A 20196-nucleotide genomic window follows, 5' to 3' on the forward strand; every position below is an offset into this window, starting at 1 on the left:
GCAGCACTGCTCCCTGTCTAGTGTCCAGTGTGGAGTCTCCCCTGGACAGAATTTGTCACGGATTTCTCTCCTCCTGTCATATCTCAATCATGGTTGGTGTCTGTGCGCCAGAACTGGCAGAGCAGGCATGTTTAGTTGGATTGCAACATGCCAGTCATATCCTGATAGTCAATTCTGTGTGCCCCTCTTTCACAGTTTTGATGTGCTGATTGTTGAAGAGTAGCAGCAGCAAGTAGACAAGATCTCTATCTCCATAAAGGCATTGCCCAAGATTGCAGTGTAACTGGTTGTTCTTGTTTCTTCCTGTAGGCTGTTACCCAGGACCAAGTGACATCATAGATTCTTGCAGAGCGCCATTCACACATGTGATAGAGCAGCTGGAATGGGCAGAAGAGGAAGAGGAGAGATCTGAGCAGTCTTTGAGTCCGCACCCTAGCTTCAATGCATGGACAACGGATACGTGTCCAAGTGGACCTTCATTCCAATGCGAGTTAATACAGAAGCAGAAGGTATTAACCTCATCTTTATAGTCTCAAAGGTCATATAAACAAAGGAATTTGGAACAGCTGTTGGCCATTTGGCACCTTGAGTCTGCTCTGCCATTCAGTAAGATCAAGGCTGATCTGATTGTGGGCCCGACTTCACATTTCACCTACCCCGATAACCTTTGACTCCCTTGTTAGCCAAGAATCTATCTACTTCTGTCTTCAAAATATTCAATGATTCCTCCTCCACTACTTTCTAGGGAAAAGAATTCCAAAGATTCATGTCCCTCTGAGAGAAAAAAATTATTCTAATCTCTGGCTTAGATGAGAGACTTCTTATTTTTAAATTGTGTGTCCTAATTCTATTTTTTCACACAAGGGAAACATTTATTTAGCATCCACTCCATCAGGCCCCTCAGGTTCTTATGTGTCTTAATCTTCTAAACTCTGAGTATTGGCCCAGCTTTTCCTCATAGGATAAATCCCTATCTCATGCATCAGTCGAGTGAGCCTTCTCTGAGCTGCATTTAATGTATTTATATCTATTCTTAAATAAGGAGATGCAGTAGAATGAGCAGCACACAGATCTGGTAGTGTTGCAGGCCTGAGAGAGGGACTTGCATCATTGCAGAGTGTTAGGAAATCCATATCACCTTCACCACCAGCTACAGGGGAGTTCCGTGAAAGAAAGGGATTGAACACTGGACAGCATTCGCTCAGGGCTATTGCAATTGAAGCTGCATGTACAGAGTCTATTACTGCCAATTTGGGAAGAACAGGCAATCGTCTGGAACGGGCAGTGATGGTCTTCCGTAACGTCAGAGATAACCTGCAGGCTGTTAACTTGCAGCTCACCAGAGTTCCAACCATGGGGAGCAGCACCAGTGTGACCACTGGAAGCTCCAACAAAGAGTTTCTTTATAGAGTGGATGCATGTTCTTCTTGTCCTGGCAGCAAGCGGGCAGTACCATCTGCTGTAGAATCATGGGTGGCTCCAATTGTTAGAGAGATACATAGACCTCCTAACTCTGTCAGGAAGATTTCATCAGCAATAGTTGTTTCTCAGGGACCACTTCATTCGAGTTTAAGGTTTAGAATTCGATTAATCACCAAAGGCCACAATCAACAAGTGGTAGAATATAGATAAAACCGGGTTTGACTGCAGCTGCAAAAAAGCTGTTTTCCCCTTTACATACTGTTTTCTTGTGGAAAGAGAGGTTTGGAGAATGGTCCATGACTTGCCACAGTAATGTGAAAACAGGAAGCAGCAGAGGCTCCACCATATGGAGCTGATATTTTAATAAGATGGTATGTGGAGCTATTTACAGGAGCAAGGCTGGCAAGGTGGTAACACAATTGAAGTGTATAAGATTATAAAGGGTAAGGACAGGTGATTAGACAGCAGCTGTTCTTCTTGGTTGAGGGGTCAATCATGAAGGGCCATAGTCTTAGGGTGAAGGGCAGGAGATTCAGAGGGGATTTAAGAAAAGACTTCTTCACTCATACGGTGGTGAGAATCTGGAATGCACTGCCTGGGAAGGTAGTGGAGGTCAGAAACCTTACAACCTTTAAAACGCATTTGGATGTGCCCTTGAAATGTCATATTATTCAAGGATACATCACAAGTGCTGGAAAAAGGGATTACTGTGACTCTTGTGGTAGTTACTGTTGGTGCAGACTCGATGGGCTGAAGGACTTTGTGCTGTACGACTCTATGACAAGAGGAGGAAGCTGCGATGGTCATTTGATAGGTGGGGCAGAAGGGGCTGGTAAACACAGGGGAGAGAAGGAGCCAATGATCATGGTGGAGGGGAGGGGGGCCAATGATTGCGGGAGGTAGTGGGAGAAGGGGCCCATTGATCGCAGTGGGGGTGGGTTGGAGAAGGGGCCAAAGACCGCATGGGAGGTGTCAGAATGAATGCTGACTGTAATCAGGAGGTGGGGGGGCTGGGGGGCGCGGGGGTGGGGGGCGCGGGAAGCCCCGACACCTCTGTGGAGGAAAGTTTATTGCGATTGTAATCTGGGTGCCCTTTAAAGATGGCACCCTGATCTCTTGACAAGCCAGGTTTTGCTGGCATGTTTAGGCCCCATATAATGATATGAATCACACCCTTGATTTATTTTTGGCAAAGTGTGGTAGGATGTGGAGAAAAAACTGATCAGTTTCTCTGGAGTGAAACACACCAGTTTTCTGGCCAGAAACAACACTGCCATTTTTTTTGGTAAGATTTAGTCCAATGTCAATGTTGCAACAAATCTGTGCACAGTAATTTCTCACAAACACGAATGTGATAATGATCAGACAAGCTATTTTTAAGATGTTGATTGAGGGATAAATCTTAGGCTGGACACAAGTGAAACTGTCCATCCTCTTTGAAACTGGGATTTTTTATGTCTCCCTGAAAGGCAATCAGAGCCTTGGTTTAATATCTCCTCCCAAAAACAGAGCAGCACTTCTTTAGTATTACACTGGACTGTCAGCCTGGATTATATGCTCAGGTTTCTGTGGGAGTGCTATCACTGCGTCAAGACGACATGGTAGCACAATGGTTAGCACTGGTGCTTCACAACGCCAGGAACCAGGGTTTGATTCTTGGCATGGGTTACTGACTGTGTGGAGTTTGCACATTCTCCCTGTATCTGCGTGGGTTTCCTCCAGTTTCCTCCCACTTTCTGAAAGATGTGCTGGTTAGGTGCATTGACCTGAACAGGCGTCGGAGTGATTAAGGGAATTTCACAGTAACTTCACTGCAGTGTTAATGTAAGCCTTACTTGTGACTAATAAATAAACTTTTAAGGCGGAACCTAGGCTGGGATTTTCTGATCCTCTCAGCCATGGCATCATTGCAGGGAATATTGGAGATGGGTCAAAAGTCCCAGCTACAATGGTGCCTACCATTGCTGGGACTGGAAATTCTCATTGTTAGTATCTGTTTAGGAAACAGGACTGATACAGGCAGCAGAATAGAGCCCTTACCTCTCCACTGGGATTTAACACCAGCAGAAAGAGAAAAGAAAAGAGAAATAGCAAGTAAAACTGGAAGTAGGTAGCTGTGCTGAAAGAGGTGGTTTCTCCAGACACTGAGCTAATTTTCCTTTATGTGCAGAATGTTCCAAAGAAACTATGTGACAGAAGATCATGGTCAGTGGAAGATGACATGGAAGTGAAAAAGAAATGCCAGCATACTGAACATGATTACAGTATAAAGCTAACCTCTGAAAACGAATCTGAGCTCCTGTTGCAGAGCAATACTGATAACACCATGCTGAACATTTCGACTGAAATCGATGATAAAGAATCCTGGAGACTTCCAGCAGGTTAGACTGCAAGATGTTCATGTTATTTTGGGAGACGAGGAGTGTAAAGAGCATTCAGTTAATAATCACCTCATAGTGTAAAATATAGTACAGCACTAAAATATAGTACAAAGTAATAAAGAAGGTCACAAAACCAAAAAATGATATTCATGACTATCCATGTACAGCATGGGGTTAGATATAGAGTAAAGCTCCATTTATACTTTCCCCCATCAAACACTCCCAGGACAGCTACAGCATGGAGTTGGATAAAAGAGTAAATCTCCTCCACACTGTCCTTGTTAAACACTCCCAGAGAGTGTGAATGATACCATATATGTGTGGGTTTATATTATCAGGAAAGGATTAACAGACAAAGTCTCTTTTATCTTGAAAAAAAATGCTGAGGGTTCACCTAAGAGAGAGTTGAAAATTGAGAAGTTTTGATAGTGGACACGGAGACAATGTTTCTCTTTAAGATGAGGCATCAATATAAGATAGTCACCAAGGAATCCAATGGAGAATTCAGGAGAAACTTCTTTACTCAGAGAGGTGAGAATGTGGAACTTGCTACCATAGGAATGGTTGAATTGACTAGTATTCGCAACAATCTTCAGCCAGAAGTGTTGAGTGGACAATCCATCCCGGTCTCCTCCAGAAGTCCACAGCATCACAGATGCCAGTCTTCAACTAATTCAATTATTTCCACATGATATTAAGAAACAGTTGAAGGTAGAGGTTTTTGCCCAGAAAATATTTTGGCAATAGTACTGAAAACTTGCATTCCAGAACTTCCCGCACTCCTAGCCAAGCTGTTTCAGCACAGCTACAACACTGGCATCCACCAGGCATTGTGGAAAACTGCACATGGATGTCTTCTCAGGCAAAAAGCAGGACAAATCCAACCTGGCCAATCCTTATCTCACCAGTGTACTCTCGATCATCAGTAAAGTGATGAAAGGTATCACTGACAGCTCTATCAAGTAAGGAGTCTCACAACACCAGGTTAAAGTCCAACCAATTTATTTGATAGTAAACCCACAAGCTTTTGGGGTTTGCCCCTTCGTCAGGTGAGTGGAGAGTTAACCTGGTATTGTGAGACTTCTTACTGTGTTTACCCCAGTCCAACGCCGGCATCACCACATCATGAGCTCTGTCAAGTGCCATTTCCTCAGCAATAACCTGCTTGCGGACGCTCAGTTTGGGTTTTGCCAGGGTCACTCTTCTGCTGACCTCATTACAGCCTTGGTTCAGACATGGACAAACGAGCCGAATGCCAGAGCTGAGGTGAGAGTGACTGCCCATGACATCAAAGCAGCATTTGACTGAGTATGCATCAAGGAGCCTTAGCAGAACTGGAGGTAATGGAAATCAGGGCAAAAACTCTATTGCTTGCAGTCATACCTAGTACAAAGAAAGATGGTTGTGGTCATTGGAGGGCATTCATCTCAGCTCAAGGACACCACTGCAACTGTTCCACAGGGTACTGTCCTAGATCCAAAGCTTCAACTGCTTTGTTAATGATCTTCCTACGATTTGCACAATGTTCAGCACCATTTGTAACTCCTCAGACACTGAAGCAGTTCATGTCCAAATGCAGCAAGACCTGGATAACATCCAGGCTTGGGCTGACAATTGGCACATAACATACGTACCACTCAAATCTAACCATCACCTCTTGACATTCAATAGCATTACAATTGCTGAATCCCCCACTATCAACATTCTGGGATTACCATTGGCCAGAAACTGAACTGGACTAGCCATATAAAATACTGTGGTTACAAGAGGAGGTCAGAGATTAGGAATCCTGTGGCGAGTAACTTACCTCCTGATTCCCCAAAGCGTGTCCACCGTCCACAAGGCACAGGCTAGGAATGTGATGGAATATTCTCCACTTACATTGATGAGTGCAGCTCCATCAACACTGAAGAACTTCAATACCATCCAGGACAAAACAGCCTATTTGATTGGCAGCCCAATCACAAACATTCATTCCCTTACCACCAATCAACACTGCCAGCTGTGTTTCACCTACAAGATGCACTGCAGGAGCTCACCAAGGTCCTTAGGCAGCACTGCTACCATCAGAAGAACAAGATCAGTAGACACACAGGAACACTTCCACCTAGACATTTGCCTCCAAGTCACATACCATCCTGGCGAGGAAATATATTGTAGTTCCTTCACTGTCACTGGATCAAAATCCTGGAAATCCCTCCCTCAGAGCACTGTGGGTGTATCTACACCACATTAACTGGAGCAGTTTGAGACTGCGACTCACTACCACTTTCTCAAAGGCAAATTGGGATGGGCAATAAATACTGGTCTAGCCGGTGACACCCACATACATAGTGTGAAAAAAAAATACAGATGTCTTTAAAGGGAAGTTCGACAATCAGATGAAGGAGAAGGGAATAGATTTAGATGGAGAATAAGCCCCAGCATGGACTAGTTGGGCAGAATGGCCTGTTTCTGTGCTTTATATCCTACGTGTACTGCATGGGTTAGACAGAGTAAAGCAGAAATTCCCAATCATTTACGGACATAGACTAATTAAACCATTTTACCTACTCACTTATCTCTTTTTGACTTTAACATTTACAGTTGTAATTAGGATGTTTGTGTCATAGCAATATCTTGTGCTCAGTTTCTCTGGGTGGGATTTACTGCCTGTTCTTGCCGCTGGAGTCTTCTGGTCCTGCCGACAGCGACACCACCCCCTGTGCTAAGGGTTTCTGGTGAGAGTGAGTCCAATCAATGGGAAACATTGTTGACAGCAGTGGGACTGAAAGGGCCTCTTCTGCTGTGCCAAACATGCAGAGAAACGGAAAATTCCAGCCTCAAGCTCCAATTTGCTTTCTGTTTTAAGGAAATCCAGGTCTGCAGTGTTCACCATTTTCCAATAAAGCTTGTCCCTCCACAAATCTACCATGGAGACCCATAACATCCTAACTCTCCCATCAAAGTCTAACTCCATGTTTAAAACCTATGCAAGTCAGGTTTCTGACTGCCACAGCACTGAAAGAAGCTCTATCAAAGTCACAAAGATATTGCTATGACCCTGGCAAACTGTCCTTCCTCATCCTTCTTATCTTGTCTAACACGATACATCATACAATCTTCCACCAATTCTTAAAATTCTTTCATGGGATGTAGATGTTGCTGGCTGGAGTAGCATTTATCGCCCATTCCTAATGGCCCTTGAACTGAATGGCTTGCTAGGCCATTCAGAGGGAGGTTAAGAGTCAACCACATTGCTTTGGGTCTGGAGTCACATGTAGGCCAGATTGGGTAAGGACAGCAGATTTCCTTTCCTAAAGTATATTAGTGAACCAGGTTTTTTATGAAAATCAACGGTGAAAAGGGAGTAGGTAATTAATAATAATCTGCTATGATTGATTAAATTCAACATATAATCATGCATGAATCCCTGTATATGCTACAATAAAGCAGTACTTCTGAAGGCCTTGAAGGTAGTTATGTTAAATTTAAAAACGAATAAGAGGTGCATTTATAAGCAAACATTTTTCTGTCATGGAGATCACTGAATTGAAGGGACCTTTGATATCACTGATGTTAAATCACTAAAAAATGGAGCAGGTTCATTTGATAATGCAATGTTAGTAAGATGCTCAAAAGTCCAACATTGTCATAGTCACTTAGTAAAACATGGAACAAAGTTAACCTAATGTTGGAAATTTAGCCTTTCCTTGCAGCTGATGCTTCATTATTTTTATACAGAGGAGATGAATAAAATATCACCTGAAAACAGTGAGCAGAATGGGGTCGACAGAAAGGTAAGCGATCACCTCAGTAAAGGGTGAAACTACTCACATCACACCGAAGAAACCTACTGTGTAATAAATACATAGAGTAAATCCAAATCCAGAATATCGGAACAAACCGTGGAGGCCATCCTGGAGTTAAGGTGTTTGACTAATATCTGAGATTTTGGTTTATGGGGTTTGGTGATGTCTGGGTTTGTGGAGTTTGGTGATGTCTGGGTTTGTGGAGTTTGGTGATATTTGGGTTTGTGGCATTTTGGTGATGTTTGGGTTTGTGGAGTTTGATGATATTTGGGTTTGTGGAGTTCGATGATATCTAGGTTTGTGGCGTTTTGGTGATATCTGGGTTTGTGGAGTTTGGTGTTGTCAGGCTTTGTGGGGTTTGGTGATATCTGGGTTTGTGGAGTTTGGTGTTGTCAGGCTTTGTGGGGTTTGGTGATATCTGGGTTTGTGGAGTTTGGTGATGACTGGCTTTGTGGGGTTTGGTGATGTCTGGCTTTGTGGGGTTCGGTGATGACTGGCTTTGTGGGGTTTGGTGATGACTGACTTTGTGGGGTTTGGTGATATCTGGCTTTGTAGGGTTTGGTGATGTCTGGCTTTGTGGGGTTTGGTGATATCTGGCATTGTGGGGTTTGGTGATGACTGACTTTGTGGGGTTTGGTGATATCTGGCTTTGTAGGGTTTGGTGATGTCTGGCTTTGTGGGGTTTGGTGATATCTGAGTTTATATAGTTTGATTATACCTGAGTTTCGGGGGTTTCGTATCTGGGTTTATGGGGTTTGTTTATATCTGGATTTATGGGGTTTGATGATATGAGTTTTTGGGATTTGATATCTGGATTTATGGGGTTTGATATTTGAGTTTATGGGGTTTGTTTATATCTGGCTTTGTGGGGTTTGGTGATATCTGGGTTTATAGAGTTGGTGATAAATGGGTTTATGGGGTTTGATGATATCTGGGTTTGTGGGGTTTTGTGATATTTGGTTTCATGAGCTTTGCTGACAGTAACGGATCTATCATTCAGGCAGCATCTGCCTTCTTTTGAGCCCATATGTTCTGGCTTTGAGTCCCACTCAAAGACTTGTTGGACACAGAACCATCTTGCTATTGGTGAAGACAAGCCAGATTGGAGCCAGTCCCTCGCTAGATAAATGGGGTGTGTTAGTGGCACGAGGTATATCTGGTTGTGAAACCACCCACCAAATCCAAAAATTATAATGGATATGAATGTAGGTGGAGAAGAGTTACTAACTAGCTTTGTGTTAGCCCTATGGAATGTGGACAAAAGTGATAGAGAAATGAGAATAAGGAGGGTTTCAATATTCTTAAATCTTTTTCAATTCATATTGTCCCCCCAGGTTCAGAATGAGTCATCTTCCATGGCGATGAGTATAGAGGACATCATGCCATTGCCTGATCCCTTAGAACGAAGTATGTCTAATTGGAGCAGAGGAGATCGTTATCAAGAAAAGACAGCAGCACCTCACCTCTGTCAGGAACTGGGTGGAAATTCACTTGTGTTCTTCCAACTACAAACCACAGGAATGGGTCAGGTTATTTTGTCATTTCCAGTTTTAACTTCCCTTCTTGATTATATGTGCTTTGACTGGTTAGTATTCCTGTTTCCAGTGATTGGAGTTAGCCTGGGCTCTGCATCGTAGAATTATTCATTATTCTCAGCTCAGGTGAATCGCTGATGGTAGGAAGAGGAGTTGGCCTTTTTGTCCTTCAAAGCTGTTTTGCAGTTCAATGAGATCATGGCTGATATGTGATTTAGTTCCACATAACCTGTTTAATCCCAAACCCCTTAATTCTTTGGGTTATAATGATCTAAATTCAGGAGAATAGAATCCTAATTTGTGTAATCACTCCTTGTAACTTAACCCATTAAGTCCAGCTGTCACTCTGAACTTTCTGCAAGGTCAATATGTTCTGTGGTGAATTTAGTCTGAGCTCTGGTTAGCAGGAGATGCAGTTTGATTTCTGGCTACTGGGAAGCTCTGGTAACAAGAGTGGAGCAGTCAATATATTTTAAGTTAAAGTGTATTTATTAGTGTCACAAGTAGGTTTACAGTAACACTGCAATTAAGTTACTGTGAAAATCCCCTAGTCTGGTTCCTGTTCGGGTGCACTGATGGAGAATCTGGCAAGGCCAATGCACCTAACCAGCACATCTTTTGGACTGTGGGAGGACTCCCTGCAGACACAGGAAGAATATGCAGGCTCTCCACAGTCACCCAAGCCGAGAATTGAACCTGGCTTCTTGGTACTGTGAGGCAGCACTGCTAACCACTGTGCTGTTCTAATCTGAGCCCTGTTCAGTGGAATTAATAACCCATTAGTGTGTGCTGCAATAACTGGGATTATTATTGTGGGCTCTGGTCAGAGGCATAATTTATCTGAGCTTTGGTTAGTCTGCATTCTGGTTAATGAGAAGTGTAATGTTTTGGTTAGTGAGAGGTGTATGTATTTTGGGTGCAACTTACTGGGTGGTTCAGCTGGAGTCTGATTAGTGAAATTCGTAATTAGGTGGTGCTCGAGTTACTTGGGAATGCAGTCAATTTATTCTGTGTTTTGTGGGAGGTCCAGTTAGCTGGGGCTCTGGTTAGTGGAATGATTAATTAGAATGGCTATAATTACTGCAAGGTGCAGTTAATCTGGGCTCTGGGTCTGCATGGGTTTCCTCCTACGTTCTGAAAGACGTGCTGGCTGGGTGCATTAACCTGAACAGGCGCCAGACTGTGGCCACGAGAGGAATTTCACAGTAACTTCATTGCAGTGTTAATGTGAGCCTTACTTATGACTAATAAACAAAATTTAACTTTTTTAGGAGTCATTAACAAGAACACAAACTAATTGATAGGAATTGCAGTGTATCTTAGTGCTGGTTACTGGGAAGTATTGTTAGTCTGACTTGGGTTACTGGAACAATTAATTGGTGCCTTGATTAACAGTAGTTGTAGCTAGTCTGGACAGTGTTGTAGAATAATTCACCAGATGGGGCTTTAGCTAGTAGAATAAATAATTAGTCTGGGCTCTAGTTACTGCCAGTTAATCTAGGCTCTGGTTATAAGAACATAAGAAATAGGAATAGGAGTAGGCCATCTAGCCGTTCGAGCCTGCCCTGCCATTCAATAAGATCGTGGCTGATCTGAAGTGGATCAGTTCTACTTTCCTGCTTTCTCCCCATAACCCTTAATTCCCCTGTCTATCAGAAACCTATCTACCCGTGACTTAAATGTATTCAGCAAGGTAGCCTCCACCATTTCAACGGGCAGAGAATTCCAGAGATTCACCATCCTTTGGGTGAAGAAGTTCCTCCTCAACTCCAATCTAAACTGCCCCCCCCCCTCTATTTTGAGGCTGTGCCCTCTAGTCCTTCTAATCAGGAAGAATCTTTCTACCTCTACCCTATTTATCCCCTTTATTATCTTATATGTCTCTATAAGATCCCCCCTCAGCCTTCTAAACTCTAACAAGTACAGACCCAGTCTATTCAATCTCTCTTCATAGGCTAACCCCCTCATCTCCGGTATCAGCCTAGTGAACCTTCTCTGCACTCCCTCCATAGCCAATATATCCTTCCGCAAGTGCGGCGATCAGAACTACACACTGTACTCCAGCTGCGGCCTCACCAGTACCCTGTACGGTTGCAGCAAGACCTCCCTGCTTTTATATTCTATCCCCCTCGCTATAAAGGCCGACATTCCATTTGCCTTCATGATCACCTGCAGACTGGGTTTTTGTGATTCGTGCACAAGGACCCCCAGGTCCCTCTGCACCGTAGCATGCTGCAGCTTTTCGCCTTTTAAATAATAATCCCTCCTACAATTATTTCTACCAAAGTGGATAACCTCACACTTGCTAACATTATACTCCATCTGCCAGGTCCTTGCCCTCTCACTCAGCCTATTCAGATCTCTCTGCAGACTTTCCACACCCTCCACGCAATTTGCTTTTCCACTCATCTTCGTGTCATCAGCAAATTTTGTTACCCTATGCTCAGCCCCCTCCTCCAGATCATCTATGTAAATGGTAAACAGTTGAGGCCCCAGCACCGATCCCTGCAGCACTCTACTAGTCACCAACTGCCAACCAGAATAGCACCCATTGATTCTAACTCTCTGCTTCCTATTAGACAACCAATCCTCTATCCACGCTAACGCCACCATCAACTCCGTGCACCCTGTCCTTTTGCAGCAACCTTTTGTGAGGCACCTTATCAAACGCCTTTTGGAAATCTAAAAACACCACATCCACCGGGTCCCCCCTGTCTCCCGCACTAGTCATATCCTCATAGAAATCCAACAAATTTGTTAAACAGGACTTCCCCTTAATGAATCCATGTTGCGTCTGCTTGATCAAACCATTCTTTTCTAGGTGCCTCGCTATTTCTTCTTTGATGACAGATTCTAGCATTTTTCTGACTACAGACATTAAACTAACCGGCCTATAATTCCCTGCCTTTTGTCTGTTACCTTTTTTAAACAGCAGCGTAACATTAGCCCTTTTCCAATCTTCCGGCACTTCCCTGGAGTCCAGCGAATTTTGATAAATAATTACTAAGGCATCCGCAATCACCTCTGCCATTTCTTTCAGAACCCTGGGATGCATTCCATCCGGTCCCGGGGACTTGTCTACCTTCAGTCCCGTTAGTCTATCAAGCACTACCTCTCTAGTGACAGTAATCGCATGAAGGACCTCATCTCCTACCATTCTTCTATCTTTAATATCTGGCAAACTATTTGTGTCCTCCTCTGTGAAGACCGACACAAAAAACTTATTTAAGGCCTCAGCCATTTCCTCATAACCCACTGCTAAATCCCCCCTCTCGTCCTCCAAGGGTCCAACATTCACTCTAGCTAGTCTCCTCTTCTTTATATATTTGTAAAAACTTTTACTGTCTTTTTTTTATATTTAGAGCTAGTTTAGCTTCATACTCTATCTTTCCTTTCTTTATCACCTTCTTAGTCATTCTTTGTTGTTTTTTAAATCTTTCCCAATCTTCTAATTGCCCACTATTTTTAGCCGCTCTGAACACATCAGCTTTCAATTTAATAGTCTCCTTTATTTCCTTCAATAACCACGGCTGGTTATCCCTTCTCCTACAGTCCTTCTTTACCAACGGAATATATTTCTGCTCAGTACCAAAAAAGATCTCCTTAAAAATCCTCCACTATTCCTCAGCCATCCTACCAACCAATCTGCACCCCCAATCTACATTCACCAATGGTTAATGAGAGGTAGGTTAATCAGGGTTCCAGTTAGCAAAATAATTAATTAGTCTGGGTCCCACATTTCAATGACTGACCCTCTTTCCAAGAGTGGATTGCTTTTCTGTTCTTTGTCTGACCTTTGATGAAACCAGAAGTAGGCGAGCTTGAATCAGCATTTTAAAACATTAACATTTTAACTTCCCATCCAGAGTTTGGGGGTTAAAATTCCTCCCACTGTCTCCACACCACCAATGAAGTGTGTCTGGGATCATTGATTGGATTCATGTCTTTTGTTCTCTGGGGGTCTTATTTCAGTTGGGGGTATATGATCTTTTGGTGGTTTGTCCAGTTTGGTTGTTTCTTAGAAGGACTCAGATTGATAGCGAATTGTAAATCCAAGTCAAATGGTAAATGTATGTATTTAAGAATGTGTTATTGATTCCTGTAGATGTAGCTTATATGGAACAGCCCAAGTCAAAAATTGACATCCCTCCCCGACTTAGATACTAGTAAACTGTCCCTCCCTAAACCACTTCCTCCAAAGCGTTTCCTCTGTCATCCAGCTGGGTGAAACAACCCTCACTTGGTTCCATTCCTACTTACTCAGTCATAGAGACCATTTCCTGCAATGGCTTCTCTCCCCACTCCTGTAACTTTTGGTGTACCCCAAGGATCTATCCTTGGCATTCCCACTCCCATTTTTCATTCACATGCTGCCCAAAGACAGCATTATCCTAATGCAAAGCACCTATGTGTATGCCGACAACATCTGCCTCAGAACCACCTCTCTCATTTTCTTCATAGTCTGTATTGTCAAACTGCTTTTTCAAAATCCAATCCTGGATGAATCATAAATCCCTCATCAGGAAGGCAGTTCCCCCCCACCCCACAAAAAATCATTATTGAATTCAACTCCCTGTACTCCTTTCTCCCCCACATCAGTGGCAATGTTTTCAGCACAGCAGCAGCATGGTAGCACAGTGGTTAGCACTGCTGCTTCACAACGCCAAGGACCCGGTAATGTAAGCATTACTTATGACTAATAAACAAACTTTAACTTTTTTAGATATTCAATACTAATACCAGCATGCACTCCCAGGACAGGTATAGTACGGGGTTCGATACAGAGTAAAGCTCCCTCTACACTGTCACCATCAATCACTCCCAGGACAGGTACAGCACGAGGTTAGATATAGTGTAAATTTCCTGCTACAATGTCACCATCAAACACTCCGAGGACATGTACAGCACGAGGTTAGATACAGTGTAAAGCTTCTGCTACACTGTCTACGTAATACACTCCCAGGACAGATACAGCATGGGGTTAGATACAAACGCCTCTCTGGATTAAAATTCTTGTTATGTTAATGATCTCACCATCACACAGTATATAATTATTTTGTATTTAGAAGGAAGCAGCGATATTGTGCAGCTGTCAGCAGTGAATGGTGAAAAGATCTTCAACAAGTATATCCTGCCCAGCAGTGACATATCGGGAGGAGCAGCAGCCATTTCAGGAATACAGGTGATGGATGGAGTCCTGTACTTGAGAGGAGAACCTCAACCCACCTGCAGCCTCCAAGAGGCCATGGTAACTTTCTTGCAGTTCCTGCAGTCGCTGGACAGGCCTCTGTTAGCAGGCCACAACCTCTGGATCCGTGACTGTCAAATTGTTTACAAGGCATGGGGTGACCTCTTCATGAAAGATCAGTTTGCCAGATATGTGAGTGGATTCCTGGATACATTATGGCTAGCCAGGGATATTGTTCCTAGGTCAAAGGTCAAGAACTATAAACTGAAAAATTTAGTCACACCCTGTGTTGGGGAATTATTTCTTGATGAAACTCTGAACAGTGTAAAAGCCTTGCAGCAGCTGTACTGGAATCTAAATCCCACTCTTGGGCAAATCCAGAGGAGTCGGTTTTCTTTCTCTCAGCTGGAATGCAGAGTAACTCTGCAGCCACTGTTCGAAAAGCAAGTGATATCCCGTCTAGTTGCTGATAATCTTGCTTTGAAGGATGTCAGCTTGACCATCCTAAGCATGGCTCACTATAATGATCCACACTCTGGCCTCCGAATTCTGTTCAGTACTAGTGACAACTTTGGACTCTCAAATCCTCAGCTGGTCATTGACAGTATCCGGTTCTACTTAGAGTTTCTAAGCTCTGAAAAAGCACAGCATAAGTGGCAAAGGCATGTGACACATGGCCTAAAAGTAGAGAAAGACTAGAATAATGTTAACCAGCAGCTATGCTGAATGTAACCACTGTGGGAGATCAAGTTATCCATTTGTGGAATGTAGGAATTAAGCTCCTGTTTATAGATTGTCTGCTGAGCTGTGTCCTTTAGTGTAGGATACAATAGTGGGGTCAATCTCTTCAGCATCACAGTACTGGATTAAGTCCATTAGGCTTTGGGTCAAAATACTGGAACTCCCACCCAGAGCACTGTGGGTGTACCTATATCATATGAACTGTTTTGCAAACTTAAGAACAGCAGATTTCATGAATGTGTGTTTCCATGAGAGGCTTTTGCTGATCTCATCTTAAGATGTCTGCCATGGAGCACAACCCCTATAAGTTTTTTTTACACAGCCAGACATGCTCAGTAACTTTACTGTGCAGTCCCAGTCAGGGAACATTCCAGTAATGGCTTGCCTACACAGCTCAGAGGGAACCTTAAACTTAATACAACATTCCTCTTAGTTCATCTGATAAAGGCAGGCAGATGTATAAATACAAGTAAATTTGAAATAACCACAGGCCATTCAAGAAGATATCACTGTGGGATCCCTGCCATCTCGCTGGACACCCCATCATCGAGGTTACTTTTGACACACAGAATTAACATGTATGAAGGGCATACATGGTTTGCACCCCTTGAAAAAACAAACAGAAAACCCCCAAATTTGGTGAAGCCCCCACACAAAAGTCAAAACCATTTAGATACATCCTCAATGGTACCATTCAGACCACTCTTTATCCCAGGTACTACTCCCATAAATTAACTGATGTCTCTGCCTCCTCAAGCACTCTCGTATACAGTGGTTATTCTCTATGTAAAGTCATGAAATAGAATTGCATTGTTTTTTCCAAATTTCTGAATCTGCAGAATTATGTAGTGACAAATCTCAAAATATAAAAATGCAAACATATTTTTCAAATTGTTAAAATAAAGAGTTTTCATTGAATTTGATCAAAGTCGGTTAGTGTTTGTTCTGTTGGTCATTTGAGTCTTTGACTGACTGTCAGGTTGATCTTGTTACTCAGGGAGGTGCTGGCTATGTGTCAGATTTTCTGTTCCCTCTTATTCAGTGACCATGCTGTGATTAAAGACTGCAATGGTTCAAGACAGTGGCTCATCAGCATCTTCTCGAGGGCAATTAAGGATGGACAATAAATATTGGCCTTTTGGTCAAGCATTTTTAATGTGGTCAAAGCTGCATTCATGCAGACAAGTGGGGAGTATTACATCACACTTCTGATTTGTGGCTTGTAGATGGTGACAAGCTGTGATTGTACGATTGATCGAGCGGTGTACACAGTACATACTCTTGCAACTCAGCCAACGTTGTCTACCTGAAACACTGCAGGAAAGGATGTCCTGAGGCATGGTACATTGGGGAGACCATGCAGTTGCTACGACAATGGATGAATGAACACCACTCGACAATCACCAGGCAAGACTGTTCTCTTCCTGTTGGGGAACACTTCAGTGGTCACTGGCATTCGGCCTCTGATCTTCAGGTAAGCATTCTCCAAGGCAGCCTTCACAACATATGACAGCGCAGAATTACTGAGCAGAGACTGATAGCCAAGTTCCGTACACACGAGGACGGCCTCAACCGGGATCTTGGGTTCATGTCACACTATCTGTAACCCCCACAACTTGCCTGGACTTGCAAAATCTCACTAACTGTCCTGTCTGGAGACAATACACATCTCTTTAACCTGTGCTTAAAGCTCTCTCCGTTCACATTGTCTGTACCTTTAAGACTTGATTAGTTGAACATAAGAAATAGGAGCAGGAGTAGGCCATCCAGCCCTTCGAGCCTGCCCCGCCATTCAATAAGATCATGGCTGATCTGTCTCTGCTCAGTTCCACTTTCCCGCTTTCTCCCCATAACCCTTAATCCCCTCTCTTATCAAAAACCCATCAACCCGCGTCTTAAAAATATTTAGCGAGGCAGCCTCCACCACTTCAACGGGCAGAGAATTCCAGAGATTCACCACCCTTTGAGTGAAGAAGTTCCTCCTCAACTCCGTTCTAAACCGCCCCCCTTTTATCTTGAGGCTGTGCCTCCTAGTCCTACTGTCTTTTTTGAGCGGGAAGAGTCTCTCCACCTCTATCCTATCCATCCCATTCATCATCTTATAAGTCTCAATGAGATCTCCCCTCATTCTTCTAAACTCTAACGAGTACAAGCCTAGTTTATTCAGCCTCTCCTCATAGCTCAACCCCCTCAACTCTGGTATCAGCCTAGTAAACCTCCTCTGCACTCCCTCCAAGGCCAAAATATCTTTGCGCAGGTGCGGTGCCCAAAACTGCACACAGTACTCCAGCTGCGGCCTCACCAATGCCCTATACAGCTGCAGCAAGACCTCCCTACTTTTATATTCAATCCCCCTCGCTATGAAGGCCAGCATCCCATTCGCCTTCCTGACCACCTGCTGCACCTGCAAGCTGGGTTTTTGCGACTCATGCACAAGGACCCCGAGGTCCCTCTGCACTGTCGCCTGCTGCAGTTTTTCGCCCCGTAAGTAACAGTCCTTCCTACCATTCTTCCTACCAAAGTGGACCACCTCACACTTGCCAACATTAAATTCCATTTGCCATTTCCTGGCCCATTCGCCCAGCCTATCTAGATCCTTCTGCAGACTCTCCACACCCTCCGCACAATTTGTATATTTGTAAAGACTCTACAAATTTGACAATTTGTAAAGACTCACATTCCAATCGTTATTCATGTAAATTGAGTTTGTGTCTTTATATGCTGTATTTGTGATCAGAATTCCCACTCAACTGACAAATGAGCAGTGCTCCGAAAGCTAGTGATGTTTGCTACCAAATAAACCTGTTGGACTTTAACCTGGTGTTGTGAGACTTTTTACTGCAAATATTACTTGCCAGTTGTCAGCCCAAGCCTGGATATTGCCCATGTCTTGCATTTGGACATGGATTGCTTCAGTAACTAAGGAGTCACGAATGGTGCTGAACATTGTGCAATCATCAGCAAACATCCCCACTTTTGACCTCCTGATGAAGAGAAGGTTATTGGTGAAGCAGCTGAAGATGGTTGGACCTAGTACACTATGCTAAGGACCTCCTGCAGTGATGTCCTGGAACTAAGGTGAATGACCCCTTCAAGAACCACAACATCTTCCACTGTGCCAGGTATGATTCCAACCAGCAAAGAGTTTTCCCTCTGATTCTCATTGACTCCAGTTTTGCTAGAGCTCCATTATGTCCAACTTGGTCAAATGTTGCATTGGTGTCGCAGACTGTCACTTTCAGCTGATCTCTCAAACTCAGCCCTTTTGCCCATGTTTGAACTAAGACTGTAATGAGGTCAGGAACTGAGTGATCCTGGTGGAACCAAAACTAAGCATCAGTTAGTAGGTTATTGCTGAGTAGATGCTGCCTGATAACTTTACTGATGATCAAGAGTAGATTGATGATGCGGTAATTGGCTGGGTTGGATTTGTCCTGCTTTTCATATATAGGACATACCTGGACAATTTTCCACAGTGCTAGGTAGATGCCAGTGTTGTAACTGTACTGGAAACAGTTTGGCTAGGAGCATGGCAAGCTCTGAAACACAAGACTTCAGTACTATTGCTGGAATGTTGTCAGTGCCTATAGCTCTTGCAAATCCAGCACCTTCAGTTGTTCCCTGAAAGCACATTTTTTTTCCCAAAAATATACTTTATTCATAAAAATCTCAATTAAACTATTGCAAATGTACAGAGCTTTGAATTGCAAACAATGCAGAATCAAAACATTTTTACAGATTTATACAAATTACTGTCATTACATTTCAATACTTAAAACTATATACATGCCTCAATAAATTACCGTGTGCCGTTATTGCTCAGATTGGCACACAGTTACGCAGGTCGAGGGTATTCTGCAGTCCCTGGGCCCTCAGTCTGCCTCCGTTAAAAGGCCTTATAGTGTGGCCTTTCCCTATATTGCCTTTGCGGGGCTGCCCCAAGCTTCAGCGCGTCCCTCAGCACGTAGTCCTGGACCTTGGGATGTGCCAGTCTGCAACACTCGGTTGAGGACAGTTCTTTCAGCTGGAAGATCAGCAAGTTTCAGGCGGACCAAAGTGCATCCTTCACCGAGTTGATGACCTTCCAGCAGCAGTTGATATTTGTCTCGGTGTGCTTCTCTGGAAACAGCCCGTAGAGCACAGAGTCCTGCGTCACCGAGCTGCTCGAGACGAACCTCGACAAATACCACTGCATCTCAGTCCAGACCTAATTTGCAAAGGCACATTCCATAAGGAGGTGTGCGACTGTCTCATCAGCCCCACAGCCGCTTCGAGGGCAGCATGCGGTGATGCTGAGACCTCGAGCGTGCATAAAGGATCTGATGGGGAGTGCCCTTCTCACCACCAGCCAAGCCAGATCTTGGTGCCTGTTTGTCAGTTCTGGTGATGAGGCATTCCGCCAGATGACACTGACAGTCTGCTCAGGGAACCATCCGACAGGATCCGCCGTCTCCTTTTCTCTCAGGGCCCCAAGGACGTTACGCGCTGACCACTGCTTAATCGCCATGTGGTCAAAGGTGTGTTTGCGGAAAAATTTCTCCATGAAGGACAGGTGCTGCGGTACGGTCCAACTACTCGGAGCATTCCGCGGCAGTGTGGCCAGACCCATCCTTCGCAACACTTGGGACAGGTAGAACCTCAAAAAGTAGTGGCACTTGCTGTTAGTGTACCGAGGATCAACGCACAGCTTGATGCAGCCACACACAAAGGTGGCCATCAGGATGAGGGTGGCGTTGGGAACGTTTTTTCCTCCGATCTCCGGAGATTTGTGCATCGCTTCCCTCCGGACGCGATCCATCTTTGATCTCCAGATAAACTTGAAGATGGCCTGATAACACATGGAGTGAATCGACTTGGCTGAACACTGACATCTGTAAGGCACCACTGGAGGAGGCTGAGATGGATCATCCACTTGGCACTTCTGACTGAGGCTTGATGCAAATGCTTCAGTCTTATCTTTTAAACTGATGTGCTAGGCTCCCGCATCGTTGAGGATGGTAATATTTGTGCAGACCACATCTGCAGTGAGTTGTTTAATTGTCTGTCACCATTCATGACTAGATGTAGCAGGACTGCGGAACTTGGATTTGATCTGTGGGCTTGTGGAATCACTTAGCTCTCTCTAATGCATGCTGCTT

The 20196-nt window shown here is 43.9% G+C and overlaps 1 protein-coding gene across 1 annotated transcript in view; it reads left to right on the forward strand.

Moving 5' to 3' along the window:
* LOC145356007 (protein PML-like) overlaps positions 1-15976 on the forward strand; it is a 45869-nt gene extending 29893 nt beyond the window's left edge. Inside the window, exons 6-10 of the mRNA XM_080208561.1 lie at positions 310-509; positions 3593-3803; positions 7527-7582; positions 8929-9118; positions 14196-15976. Coding sequence (XP_080064687.1) covers positions 310-509; positions 3593-3803; positions 7527-7582; positions 8929-9118; positions 14196-15016 — 1478 coding nt within the window. The 3' untranslated portion in view covers positions 15017-15976. The remainder of the gene's footprint in view (positions 1-309; positions 510-3592; positions 3804-7526; positions 7583-8928; positions 9119-14195) is intronic.
* The last annotated feature ends 4220 nt before the right edge of the window (positions 15977-20196 follow it).

The sequence above is a fragment of the Carcharhinus amblyrhynchos genome, chromosome 20 (assembly GCF_965287045.1).
Source record: "Carcharhinus amblyrhynchos chromosome 20, sCarAmb.v2.hapA, whole genome shotgun sequence".
Classification (NCBI taxonomy): domain Eukaryota; kingdom Metazoa; phylum Chordata; class Chondrichthyes; order Carcharhiniformes; family Carcharhinidae; genus Carcharhinus; species Carcharhinus amblyrhynchos.